General features: G+C 52.2%; 1 protein-coding gene across 1 annotated transcript in view; it reads right to left on the bottom strand.

The window, feature by feature from the left end:
• STX1A (syntaxin 1A) overlaps positions 1 to 13,480 on the bottom strand; it is a 73,736-nt gene extending 60,256 nt beyond the window's left edge. The window contains exon 1 of the mRNA XM_063173953.1: positions 13,399 to 13,480. Coding sequence (XP_063030023.1) covers positions 13,399 to 13,428 — 30 coding nt within the window. The 5' untranslated portion in view covers positions 13,429 to 13,480. The remainder of the gene's footprint in view (positions 1 to 13,398) is intronic.
• Between the last annotated feature and the right edge of the window lie 1,182 nt (positions 13,481 to 14,662).

The raw sequence follows: 14,662 nt of genomic DNA, 5'->3' as shown, positions 1-14,662 counted from the left end.
CTCCATGTTTCAGAAGGCTTGATTTATTATTTTATTATACATATTATATTAAAACTATACCATAAGAATAGAAGAAAAGCATTTCATCAGCATGCTAGCTAAGAATAGAAAAAGAAAGATAACAAAGGCTTTTGGCTTGGGCTCTCTGTCCAAGCCAGCTAATTGTGATTGGCCATTAATTAGAAACAACCACATGAGACCACTCCCAGATGCACCTGTTGCATTCCACAGCAGCAGATAATCAATGTTTACATTTTGTTCCTGAGGCCTCTCAGCTTCTCAGGAGGAAAAATTCTAAGGAAAGGATTTTTCATGAAAATATGTCTGTGACAGCCTGGGAACACAATGTCAGGCACAGCATCCTCCCAGTGCCCCTCACCTCTGCCTCAGGCCCTGCCAGCCAGCACCAAGGACCCAGGGCTTGCAGGCTTTGTCCCTGCACAGCATGGATGAGGATAACCCTTCTTTTGCAAGGTGTTCATTTCTCCAGTCCACCAGAGGCTGGGCAGTGGCACCATGTGGGCCCTGACCTGGCAGCTGGGATGGCTCTGGGTGCTGCTGCCCTTCAGTGCCACCGAGCAGCAGGGCTGGGTGGGGAGGGCAGGGCACCCAGAGCTCCTCCAGTATTGCCAGCTGGGGTCTGTGTACAAATCACCAACGGGACAGCACTGCTGGGAACTGCCTCGAGCTGTTTGATTTTCCAGCATCAGTCTCATTACATGGTGTAGGGGGACACAGTATGGGTAAATGAAGGTGGCATAGAATGTAATCTTATCCCCCAGTGAGTTGCAGCTGAACCAATTACTAAAGATTAGGAGCAGGCCTGATCTTAACAGGCCACACCTGTAGCCAATAAGAACAGTGGTATAAAAGAGTGGATTGGTGGGATCTGGAGTCAGATGATGACTGCTGCAAGGACCAAGAGGAGTCAGTGCTTAGAGGAGGTGCCTGTGAGAAACATTAAGAAGGTATGCAACTCTGAGGATGTAGAATCCTTGCACTATAATGATAATAGAACTCTTGATATATAAGACAACAACATGGTTATGACAATGGGAAGTTGCCAGCAGCTCACATCCCAGGCAGCAGACAAAGAACTCAGTGTTACAACTCACTTTAAAAGTTTTTTGACAGTCCCACAAAGCAAAAGCACATTGACAGTAGTTCTACCCAACCACTACAAGCACAGGTACCTTTGGTTAAACAATGCTTGCTTATTTTGAACACAGTACCTGCTTGTGAGCCTTAAACACAATGCACAGAGCTCCATTAAGCTCCAAACTTCCTACTATCTTGCTAGATAAACTTTTCTGTAGCTTAGAGAGTTATTCTAGACAAGTGTTAATACACAGACCATTGTTCTATTTGTCCTTGCTTTCTACTTTTTAAATATTTTTTCTGCTGACCAATCTCATGGCTACTGCTCAGCTCTAATCACAGTTCTGCTGTCTCTAAGGCCTGCCTTTGCTGCTTTCCCAAAACCCTCTGATTTTGTGGATTCCCACACTCCAGCAGCTTTTGGAGCCTCACAGGCTTCACAGTGCCCTCCACAAGGGCCAAAATCCCAAGTGGAGGCAGAAGCAAACTGTGATACCATCCCTGACAAAGAGGAGCAGCAGATGGGAAGACATCCAGAGCCCTGGAGCATCCCGGCTCTATTTTGAGGTTTTGTAACCAGCACATGCTAACAAATTCATTCCAGCCCATTCTCTCTCCAAGCACTTTCTGAAAGAGGCAAAGGAGCACAGAACACCTGAAAAGAATTGGTGCTTGGTCTCCTGCAAACAGCAGAGGGAGCAGGGTGGACAGCGAGGGGCACAATCAGCTCTCTGTCACCCCAGCAGTGACACACACAGCCCCAGGTTCCCATCCTCTCCTGGCAGGGTGGGCTGTGAGGGGCACAACTGTGGCAGGCATCTTTTATGGAAATTCCTTTCCTTAGGATTTTTCCTCCTGAGAAGCTGAGAGGCCTCAGGAACAAAACGTAAACAATGGTTATCTGCTGCTGTGGAATGCAACAGATGCATCTGGGATTGGTCTCATGTGGTTGTTTGGAGTTAATGGCCAATCACAGTCAGCTGGCTCAGACAGAGAATCTGAGCCACAATCCTTTGTTATCATTCTTTGCTATTCTATTCTTAGTTTTAATGTAATATATATCATAAAGCAATAAATCAAGCCTTCTAAAATATAGAGTCAGATCCTCATCTCTTCCCTCATCCAAAGACCCCTATAAACACCGTGACACACAACCAGCTCTCTGTCACCCCAGCAGTGACACACACAGCCCCAGGCTCCTGTCCTCTCCTGGCAGGGTGCAGAAGGGTCTGACCATGCCCAGGGAGCTGGTGCAGGCAGGGCAGAGGAACAATGGGGCTCAGTCCCTGCTGGGCACACCTGAACCCAACACAGCCCTCTGCCAAGGGCTGGCACATTTTCCTGGGAAACATCTGTGTCCAAAGAGGCAGCGAGCCCTTGCCTGCCTCCCACCCTAGCAGGACTCACAAAAGCACCAGGGACAGGAGAAGCCACCCCAGCTGCCATCCCCCTCCCAGGGACCACCCAGTGAAGCACAGAAAGGGCTCATCCCTGAATGAGGAGGCTGCTGCACGCCTTCACTCCCAGGCTGCATCTGTTTGTTTGTATTTACCAACACCTCCGTGCTGCTCTGCCCAGCTGAAGAGATCCCAGCCATCTGGGCTTGGCTTGCTTTGTGAAATTATGTTCTTTTTGTGCCATGGCAGGGTGCACAGGCTGCTCCTAGGGCTGCCTCTGAGCAGCTGTGGGTCATGGCTGGGATTTTGTCCCCACACAGAGTGGCACATGGGTGTCACTGTCATATTTTCTGAAAAATCCTCTTTGCCCACGATTCTCCTCCTGGGAAGCTGAGAAGCCTCAGAGAAAAAAAATGATCTGATTTTGCTTCTCCTGTTTTGCTGCTTTGGAATGTGGCTGGAGATTGTTTATCCAACTTGTGAATTGTTTTTTCTTAATGACCAACCACAGCCAGCTGCATCAGGACTCTGGAGAGCCACGAGTTTTCATTATCATTCTTGTTATGCCTTCTCAGGTATCCTTTCTCTATTCTTTAGTATAGTTTCAATACAGCATAATATATGATATAACATATGATGTTATATCATATGACATAATATGATATTATATAATATAGTAATTATATGATATATGATATATGATATAATAGAAAATATAATATGAAATATGATATATGATATAATATAATATGATATATAATATATAACATAATATATCTTATATATAATGTGTGATATAATTATGCTATGATTTAATATATTATATTCTATATAATATATTGTATATGATATATAATATATATAAAACATCATATAAATTATGTAATATATACCATATCATATAATACCATATCATATAATACCATATCATATAATACCATATCATATAATACCATATCATATAATACCATATCATATAATACCATATCATATAATACCATATCATATAATAATAAATTAGCCTTCTAAGAACATGGAGTCAGATTCATCAATTCCTCCCTCGTCCTGGGGACCCTGCAAACTCAACACACAGGGGTTCAACACCCAGCAGCAGTCACCTTGTCCCCTATATCCAAACCCCCAAGGCCAGTGGCAATGACACTGAGAGCTGCCATGGCAGCTCATTCTGGCATGCAGCTGTGCAAGGAAGGACAAGGTCACAACAACGCAGCAGCTCTGACATCTCAGCATCTCACAGAGCCCAAAGGACACACAGGAGAAGGTGCAGATACTCAAATGTCTGGGAACACAAGGGCAGCTCAGCACAGCCTCACCTGGACAAGGAGCAGGGCACCCATGGATCTCCCACCCACCAAACCAGTCTCTCACCCTGGGGCTGCCCTTCATGCCTTGGGAAGGCTGACCTAGAACAGAGGCTAGACAGAGCCAAAGAATAAAGTAGGGATTTCTGAAGAGGCCTCAATTGGATCCAGCTTCGGCAGCACAACCCAAAATGGTCATGAAATGCACAACCGGTCATGGGGTCTCACACGTTTATAAGTTTTGGTCCATTTGCTTATCGTAGCTTTAGCCCATGCAGTCCCATCCTCCTTGTTTTTCTCTCTTCAGCCCACTTTATTTATGCTCCTGGGCCTGAGGTCTGGATCATTTGTCCTTGGTCCCCAGCTAGAGCAGGAATTGTTTTGTCTCCCTGCTCTGTGCAGAGAGCTCACCATTCCCTATTATGAAGCCCAGACCCACACACTAAAGCAGCACAGAATCTGAAAAATAGAAAAGCTCAAACCTGAGGCATCACCCTGAGCTCCTCACACTTCAGGGTTTGCTTAAGGCATCTCCAGCAGCCAAAAAAAGCCCTTCAAGCAGGGGTGAAGTCCTGTCACTGAAGGTTTCCAGAGAGGTGGTGCCAAGGCTGAGGATAAGGATAAGCACAGCCAGAGGGTGTGCTCCCAGGAGAGAGCCCTGAAGAGCTGAACCACCCAAAACCATGCCTTAAACCTCCTCAGCCCTTTTTGCAGACCATATAATACAGCTGTGCACCAGGATAAATTGGCCATTCCATGGCACACAGGCCCCAAACTCAGCTGTGCCCTATTCCTGCATCAAATCCAGCTGGCAGCCTGCCACCAGTGGTGTTCTCCAGGGATCAGGGCTGGGGCTAATCCCTCATCAATGACATGGACAAGGGGATCAAGGCACCCTCAGCAGAAGACACCAAGCTGGGTGAGATGCTGACCTGCTGGAGGGCAGGAGGGATCTGGACAGGCTGAGTCAATGGGCCAAGGCCAATTCTGTGACATTCAATGAGGCCAAATTCAACACTAGGGTATCAACAACCCCATGGAGTGCTCCAGGCTGGGAGCAGAGCCACTGAAAAGCCAGGAAAGGCCTTGGGGTGCTGGCCAGCAGTAGCTGAACATAGCCCATGTAGGGGGATAGAATATAAGAAAATAAAGATAGTGTAGAAAATAAGAAAATAAAGATAGTGTAGAGAGTAATCTCACCCCTAAGGAGCTGCAGCTGGGCCAATTATCAAAGATTAGGAGCAGGCCTGGCTTTAACAGGCCACAGCTGTAACCAGTGAGAAGAAGATGCTATAAAAGAGTGGGGTGGCTCGTTGAGAAGGGAACTGGAGTCAGTTGGCTGCTTTGTGAGGAAGAAAGAGTCAGTGCTCTGAGGAGTTGCCCACAAGAACCACCAAGAAGTTGTGAAACTTCTGTGATAAGGATTCAGCAGTATGGAACCCCTTGCAGTAAGATGACAACAGGCCCAGGTGGGCAAGAGGCTAGTGGCACTTGGCTTGTATCAGAAATAAAGTGTCACAGGACCAGGGCAGGGATTGTCCCCTGTGCTGGACACTGCTGGGGCGCCACAAATCCTGGGGTCAGTTCTGGGCCCCTCACAACAAGGTGGTCATGGAGATGCTGGAGCATGTCCAGGGAAAGGAATGGAGCTGGGGAAGAGTCTGGAGCAGCTGAGGGAGCTGGGGGGGCTCAGCCTGGAGAAAAGGAGGCTCAGGGGTGACCTCACTGTCTACAATGCCCTGGCAGGAGGATGGAACCAGGTGGGGGTCAGGCTCTGCTCCCAGAGAACAAGGGACAGGACAAGAGGAAACAGCCTTAACTTGTGCCAGGGCAAATTCAGTTGGAGACTGGGGAAAATTTCTCCATGGAAAGAAAGGGCTGTCCAGCCCAGGTGCAGGGCAGGGGTGGAATCATCATCCCTAAATGGATTTAACAGCTGTGTAGTTGTGGCACTTGGGGTTAGTGCTAAGAAAACTTAGAGGAGTTTTCTAACTTAAGCAATTCTGTAATTCTAATATTCACCAAAACCAGCCCATACCTTCCCAGTAACAACTTATTTTTTTTATGACTTCAGCATTCAGCAACACCTGCATGAGTCAGGTGGTGTTTCCTATTTCCAACACCAGCAGTGCAAGGGAGAACATGACTTCCAAGAGTTTTGTCCTTAGGTGTGTGCTCGCATTCCTGCAAAACAATTCCCAGCCTCTGGCATAAAGTCCAAGCCTTTCATCAGAACCATGATCACTCTTAAGCTCAGTTTTAAAAGCAATCAGGTAAAATTCTCCTTAACTCTGAAGAGCAAGTACCAGAGGTGACACCAGTCCTGGAGAGGGCAATGAGCTGAACTCTGAACTCACTGACCTCCTCCTGTAGCTCTGAAACATGGACAGCACTATCACCTTCTGGAAAAGCACCCAGACTTTACAGCCAGCACTTTATAATAATTTACAGTCATGGCTGGAGAATGATTTGCTTAAAAACAGACTTAAATAATCTGAAATTAATTTTTTAACATCCTCTAAGTGGCATCATCATGGTTACAGCTCCTGTGCAGACCAGAGCTGCCAGAGAAAAAATAAGGGAAGCCTCAGGCAGAGAAGGTGACAGGGACAGCACCACAATTCCAGTGGTTGTGGGATCAACACAGTCCACACAATGGTTACCCTGCAAACCCCACCACCTCACCTACAAACAGGTACTCATGGAATGCTGATCTGGAATGGACCTTCAAGGATGCTCCAGTCCAACCCTCTGCCTGGGCAGGGACACCTTCACCAAACCAGGCTGCTCACATGGTCATGAAAGCTCAATGACATTCCTTTGGTGCTCTTGCCTAGACCCTGTAAAAGAACCTCAGCACCATCCAGGTGAGCCACTGATCTTCCTAAAAGGCAAAGGTCTTCTGGAAAACCAAAAAGTCATTTCATAGACAAAGCCAAGGTCTGACAGAACCTGATGGAAGACCAGAAATGGCAGAGAAAAAGGCAGAGCTCATACTGGAAAACCTGCAGCACACATCTGCAGAAGTACAGCAGCACAGAGTGGCCACAGAACAGTGAGCAGAAAACTTCATTTTTAGTCATTTCCCATGAAAAGAAACGTGGGTTTGCAAGTATTCCCTAGAATCTGGAAAACTGCACTGTTAACACGAAGTTCAGTCCTACCCTGCAGCAATATTTGATGCTGCACAGCCAGGTCTGTCCCCTGTGCTGGGCTGTACCCTGAGGGGCCTGTGGATGCCTGAGGAGGAGGAGGAACCTTCTCCTGTAGAAAGAACATGCTTGCCTAGGAGCAAATGAGCACAATTTGGGCAGGAGATTTAGAATTCTACAACCAGTCAGGAGCTGGTCTAGTGGAAGATATCCCAACCCAGGGCAATAGGGTTGGATGATATGGTTTTTTGAAGGTTCCTTGGCAACTGAGGGGAATCTTTTCTTGAGCCTGAGCTCTCCAGGGCTGCTGGAGCAGAAGGACTTCCTGATCTCCTCTGGATGTCCTCAAGCTTTTGGTCAGCAGATGTCCCGGGCTGCACTCACTACTTCCACCACTCCTGCAAGGGGAGAGCAGCTGCATCACTATGGAAAATACTCAGAGTATCACTGGAAAAGGGTGAAAGGTGTTTCAGAACATCTCTCATGTGGGATCTGAGCATCCTGAAGTCTGTCTGCTGTGTCAGCCCCATCCCTGGAAGTGTTCAAGGTCAGACTGGAAGAAGGCTCAGAGCAATCTGGTCTAGTGAAGGTGTTCATGCTCATGGTACCACATGGTTTGTGAAGGTCCTCTCCAAGCCAAACCACTCTGTGAGCCCATGACACACCCAATGCCACAGCCTGTCCCCTGCTCACAGCCATAGGTCTGCTCCCTGATTTGGGGGGCAAAAGCAGTGCCCACATTCTGTGACAGTGTTCACAGGGGTTTTTGGATGAGGGAAGAGATGAGGATCTGACTCCATGTTTCAGAAGGCTTGATTTATTATTTTATGATATATATTATATTAAAACTATCCTAAAAGAACAGAAGAAAAGGATCTCATCAGAAGGCTAGCTAAGAATAGAAAAGAAAGAATGATAACAAAGGTTTGTGGCTCGGGCTCTGTGTCCAAGCCAGCTGATTGTGATTGGCCATTAATTACAAAGATTCTACATGGCCAATCACAGATGCACCTGTTGCATTCCACAGCAGCAGATAATCATTGTTCACATTTTGTTCCTGAGGCCTCTCAGCTTCTCAGGAGGAAAAATCTTAAAGAAAGGATTTTTCATGAAAAGATGTCTGTGACACACATTCCCAAGAGCAGCCCTGGTTCTGGCCACTGCAGGCAGGGGCACAGGCAGAGGTACAAGTAGCCTGCGACATTTTTCCCCTGCCCTCTCCCCTTCTTTCAGTTCAGCAAAACTTTCTACTCCTTGTGCTTCCACTGCTGCCTGGTTTCACGTTTTCCCTGAGCAAAGAGCCTCTCTGGCTCTGTGCCTGCTCTGCTCCTGACACAGCACTGCTCCATCTCCATTTCCCCTGCTGTCCTCTGCTTGCCCTCCCCTCCCCACTTCTCCTGCAGGATCATCCCATGGTGCAAGGACACTCTCCTGAGGCAGGTGTGCTCAGGTCACCTGGAGCCACCACAATCCCACACGCTCTGTCTTCCTGCCCTTCCACCTGGGCTCACTCTCCTCCTTTTTTGCTAATATACATAATTTTCTGGAAGAAGCAATTTATCACAGTACTTAGCTTAATGAGCCTTACTGTACATGTTCTGCCTGTAGTGATAATTTTGCATATTTCCTGAGAAATCTTGTTAATGGCGAGATCCATGGCAAAACAAACATTTGTACAGCTTCCGAGCAGCTCACACACAAAGACACTGGAATTAAAACAGTGGGAATGAGACTGAGCCCTTTTGGCTCCCTCCTCTCAGACACCCAGGGCACAGCTGATGTATCTGGCTGCACTTATCAGCACTCTTATCACTCTCTGGTGCCCAGACTGACAGCAGGTCTCAGCGGGGCAAGAGTATTTCTGTGTTTAAGTTGATTTCAGTGTGACCACCAAACCCCCATGCACCAGACCTGAAGCTCCCCAACACATCCAAGGGACCCTGGGGCTCAGTGTCCCCTCTGAGCTCTGTCTGTCCCTCAAACCCTGTCCATCACCCCAGGCTGGGGACAAGACACACCACCCAGAGTGACCTAGAGCCTGGGCTTTGCCTGCAGCCATGTCTAAAGCACAGAAGGTTTTCCCAGTTTTTAGCTTGTCCTACCACGGTGTGCACCCACTGGTGAGAACAGTGTCCCTGTGGCACGGGGACACCCAGGACCCCTCAGTGCTGGGGAACACAAGAACATCCCACACGGGAGCATGTAGGAGCAGAAGAACATCTCACAGGAGCATGTAAGAGCACAAGAACATCCCACATGTGGGATCATAAGAATATCTCACACAGGAGCATGTAGGAACACAAGAACATCTCACACACACGGGAGCATGTAGGAACACAAGAAGATCATACTGGAGCATGTAGGAAGACAAGAACATCTCACACAGGAGCGTGTAGGAACACAAGACTTCACACAGGAGCATGCAGGAGATGTAGGAACATCTCACACAGGAGCATGTAGGATCATAAGAACATCCCACACAGGAGCATGTAGGAACACATGAACATCTCACACAGGAGCATGTAGGAACACATGAACATCTCACACAGGAGCATGTAGGAATGCAAGAACATCCCACACAGGAGCATGTAGGAACACATGAACATCTCACACAGGAGCATGTAGGAACACATGAACATCTCACACAGGAGCATGTAGGAATGCAAGAACATCCCACACAGGAGCATGTAGGAACACAAGAATATCCTACACAGAAGCAGGCAGGAACATGAGAACATCTCACAGGAGCATGTAGGAACAAAAGAACATCTCAGAGGAGCCTGTAGGAACACAAGAACATCTCTCACACACACAGGATCACATAGGAACACAAGAAGATCCTACACACAGGACCATGAAGGGGCACAAGAACATCTCACACTGGAGCATGTAGGAACACCCTACACAGGAGCATGTAGAGCTCATCTACATCACTCTGTCACCTTCCTCCTTGCCCAGCTGCCCAGCTGTCCCCAGCAGTGAAGGTCCAGCAGCATCTCACCCTCCTGCTGCAGGACCCCACAGGAGCAGGCACAGCAGCTTCCCTGCCTCAGTGCTTGTGGGATCAGGACTGCTGTAAGGGCAGCCATGATGTGTGACCTGCCAGGGCAGCTCTGCTCCTCCCCACCCCAAAATCCAGCATTTCAGTGATGCTAAAGCCCTCAAGCCAAGGCAGAACTGGGGACACAGCCACCGGCTGCCACCTGCCATGTGACAGCCCTACTCCCCAATGGCAGGGACACAGGACAGCTGAATTATACACAGGACAGCTGAATTATTCATGTGTGACCCTTCTGGATGAACAGAAGAGCTCAAAAGCACTTATGGCAACGAAAAGGGTTAACAAGGGAAAGGAAGATGGCATCTGAACCAGTGAATGTATTCATCTGCAAGGTCTGTAGGGACTTCTGCAGCCGGGGGGTTCTGGAAAAGATGGAGTCACACAAGACCTGACCTCTGCAAACAGCAACTGTGCTCGACTTCACATTCCTGCCCCCAGGAGAGAAAGCCTCAGTAGGAACAGGATGGAATGAAGAGGAAGGGATGGAGAGAGGTCAGGCTGTGAGTCCTGGGGCACTGCTGCAGATTTCACTGCCACAGGAGGGGACAGGGGGCACCCACAGACCAGGAGCCCACCTCGCTTCCTCTCCCCTTTTATTTTTAACTCCCATCTCCCACTGCTCCCACTGGCAGGAGGCAGTGCTGGGAGCAGGGACTTGGCTGTCAGGAGTGAGGATTCAGCCAGCTGGGAAGGGCAGTGGCATGGCATAAACACACAAACATCACTGGAGAAATGCACACAAAACAGCTGTGGAGATGAACAACAGGCACAGGGGGTAAGTGCACCCCAAAAAATGGGCCCTGCCCATGGCTGGGGGTTGGAACTGGATGGTTCCTTCCAACATAAACCACTCTGTGATCCTATAACACTGGCACATCTCCCTTGCTTCCTCCCACTCTCTAACACCATTCATAATTATTTTACCATTTGGACCTGTGTCACATCCTGGAAATCCCAGTGCCTCACTCAGACTGAGCTGTCAGCTCTGTGGCATGATGGAGCTCACAGGACTCTCACAGCCCTGCGTGTACACACCACCTCGCCAGGGCTGCTTCTGGGGGTGCTGGGGAACGGGACCAGCTCCAGATTCACCCCAGGTGGGCAGGAAACACCACTGACAGCCAGAGCTGTGACACCTGCACAGAAGCAGCTGTAAACAAAGCTCCGCTCAGCCTCATCCAAGGCATCCTGCACAGCCCATCCTCAGCAGCTCTCCTTCCACAAGAGGACATGTTTTATCTAAGTTAAATTTCCTATCCCTGCTCCAGAGCAGATCTGGGGGCACTACTCCCACAAGGGCACTGAATAAGCTCCAGCAAGTCTGATCCAAACCAGAGCCGAGGCTCAGGAAAGAACTGGGATTAGCATTTTGAATATCAAGTACCATTTTAAAAATCCCATTAAGACATGGAGTTGCTGTTCTGTAGAGCAGTGACCGCCCTGCATCCCCTCCTCTGCTCCAACAATGCCAGCTCTTTTTTTATTAATCCTTCCTTTTTATCATCCCTGGCAGAATTTAAGCACTGTATTAACATGGGAGGAACCAACCCAGGCTATTAATGAGGCAGAGCAGAGAGGATACAAGTTCAAACGCTCCTGACTCTGTGTCCACTGCAGCATCTCGCTCCTCCCTGGTGTCTGCCAGCACCAAGGGTGTAAATCCACGCTGCCTCACTCACTGCAGTGCTGCCAGGGGGCACCCACTCATATTCGGGGTAACTGGATGCTCAAAAGCATTGCTCCATCCCCAGGAGTCCCCGGGAAGAATGCTGCACCCTCAGCATGAGGCTGATGAATAAGGAGCAGCAGCAGGAGCGAGGCGAAAACACATTTTATTTTTCTTGAGGCATATTTAAAGGAACAGAGAGATTTTAAAATACTCCATGGCATCACTTCTCAGCCAGCAACGGCTGCCAAAAGGACATTCATGAGGCTTCTTTTTACTATTATTATTAAAAAGCCTGCTTTCCAATCCCATTTCACAGCCTGTGCTGGTGGTGGAGACAGAGCCCCATGTTTGGGTGTTTTCCAGGCAGAGTGGGGAGGCAGCTCTTGGGGGAGCCTCTTCCTCCTCCAGAATCCACAGCACCCACAGCGAGCCCTGGGCATTCAGAGCTGCCCAGCTACCCCAAGAGCTGCCCAGCTACCCCAAGAGCTGCCCATCACCCGCTCAATCCCTCGCTGGCATCACCCCAGCCCCATCCTCCGGGTGCTTTTCAGACCAAACCAAACTCGCAGCCAAGTGATGCTGGTGGCAGCTCTGATGCCCGACCAGACTGGGCACCACGGTGGTGCCCACTGCCCCTCGCTCTATGGCAGAGTCCTCCCCACGGGACAGACCCCCTGCAATCCCAGGCGGCTCTGCAGCGCCAACCGTGAAGTAATTTTAAAAAATAATCCACAAAAAAAAAAAAAAAAAAACAAAAAAAACAAAAAACCATACAAACAAGAAAAAGCACTAGCGGGAGGACCGGGGGTGGTACGGGCGAGGGCTGGAGCAGCACCCCGGGATTTCGGGCTGTGCCCCTCCGGCCACTGCCGCTGTGCCCAGGGCTCGGCCCCAGCGTGGGCAGCAGCCCCGAGGGTGCCGCAGGGGCCCGGGCATGGGCACCAGGGGCACCGGGGCTCCTTCCACCGATGCTCCGTGCGCGCAGCCGCCGCCGCCGCCTCTCACCGCCCGCGGCCCGGGCTCGGGGGGCTCGGGGGCCTCGGGGCCTCCGCGGGGCACAGGGCCGGCCCCGGCCGCACACGGAGCCCGAGGCCTCCCCGCCAGGCCGGGTCACGGCGCCGGGGTCAGCGCGGTGCAGGCGCCCCCCGGCCCCGCCGCAGCGGCTGCGCCGGAGGATGAGCACGCAAAACGGGAGGGGAGCGGGCGCGGCACGGTCCCGGGGAGCACGGCACGGCACGGCACGGCACGGCACGGTCACGGGGAGCACGGCACGGGGAGCACGGCACGGTCACGGGGAGCACAGTACGGCACGGCACGGCCCCGCGGGCAGCCCCCGCCCGCACCGCTACAAACACACGTCCGTATCCGCTCCTCCCAGCGGCGATGCTGCTCCGCCGCCGCGGCCCCGGCACCGCGCAGATCGCCGCTCGCAGCGCCCGAAGCCGGGCAGAACCGCAGCGGTGCGCGGCGTGCGGACGGCGCAGCCCGGGGAACCCCCCCCACCCCTAACCCCGACATCCCGGCCGTGTCCGGGGGGCTCAATCCCTGCCGCCAGCCCCCGCCCAGCCCCCTCGCCGCCGCCGCTCAGGGCAGGGCGGCCCCCGCGCAGGGAGGGGGACCCAGCCGGCTTCGGGCGGTGCCCGATGGGGGCAGAGGGCTGCCCGCATCCCCCTGAGCCCCGGGTGCGCCCCGCACTCACCGCGCGCAGCTCCCCGGTCCGGTCCTTCATCCTTGCCCCGCTGCCGCTGGGAACGGGCAGAGCGCGGGGAGGGGCGGGCGCCGAGCATGCGTGCGGCGCTGCGGAGAGGGGCGGGGGACACGGCGGGGACCCGGCCATGGCGGGGGGGACCGGCAGGGGGACCTGGCACAGGGATTCTCACATCTCAGTCAGACTGAGGGGAGGCGGCATGCGGGGTCTCACATCGCGGGGAGCCCACCGGAGGAGGGGATGGCACAGATGGCAAGGTCACGGCTGTGACAAGGGGATATCACCGGGGAGGGGGGGTCGCGCCCGAGGGAAAATGAGGTGTCACAGCTGCAGGTCATGCGCCCAGGGGACCTCAGACGTGGGGGAGTCTCGTCTATGGGAAGGGGTCTCGCTGGGAAGGGTCCCCGCGAGAAGGTCGCAGCTGCAGGTCACACCCAAGGGACGTCACACTTGGGGGGGGGCACAAGAGGCAGTCACATCTGGGGATAACATCGGGAGGGATCACACCTGGGGAGGTCATACCTGTGGACATCACATCGCCGTGCTCTTAAGGGTGTGGAGGGATGCACAGCAGGGCAGCCCCAAGAGCAGGGTCACCCCTGGGTGTCCCCGGGGCGGTGGCAGCGGTGCTGGGGCTCCTGCAGACAGCGAGGTTTGGTGGCACCAACAGGACGGGCTGGCTCTGCCCCCCGGCCTGGGGACAAGCAGGACATGTTGGGGGTCCACCCTGAGGACCCCAAAACCAGCCCCGCAGGGAGCAGAGAAGTGCCAGCAGGGCTCACACAGACATTGCCAGTTTGCGGGATCTCCCACAGCCGGGGCCTGCAGGTTCCTGCACGTCCTGGAGCCATCGCATCCAGCCACGGGGCCGCGGTTCCTGCAGTCCGGCAGTGTCCAGCATCCCTGGGGTGCCCGGGGCTGGGATACCGGGGTACCCTGTGCAAAGGCTGCGGTCTCCCCCGCGGGTGTTACGGCCAAATCCAACGCAGCTCAGCCTGCATACAGCGCTACTCACGCCTCATGACCCGCACACCCCACACACCACCCCACACAACACCTCACTCACCGCGCATGGCTCCGCTCACCCGCTCACCCCCCACAGCCCCGCTCACTGCGCACTGTCCCACAAACCACGCACGGCCCCCCTTGCACAGCTCCACTCTACCCCATTCACCCCGCACTGTCCCGCACAGCCCCGCTCGCCCCACAGAACCCTGCTCCCCCTCAGTGCCCCGTTTTTCCCGCACAGCCCCGG

The sequence above is a fragment of the Melospiza melodia genome, chromosome 21, assembly GCF_035770615.1.
Source record: "Melospiza melodia melodia isolate bMelMel2 chromosome 21, bMelMel2.pri, whole genome shotgun sequence".
In the NCBI taxonomy this organism is placed as follows: Eukaryota; Metazoa; Chordata; class Aves; order Passeriformes; family Passerellidae; genus Melospiza; species Melospiza melodia.
This window is presented reverse-complemented; position numbering and strand designations above follow the sequence as displayed.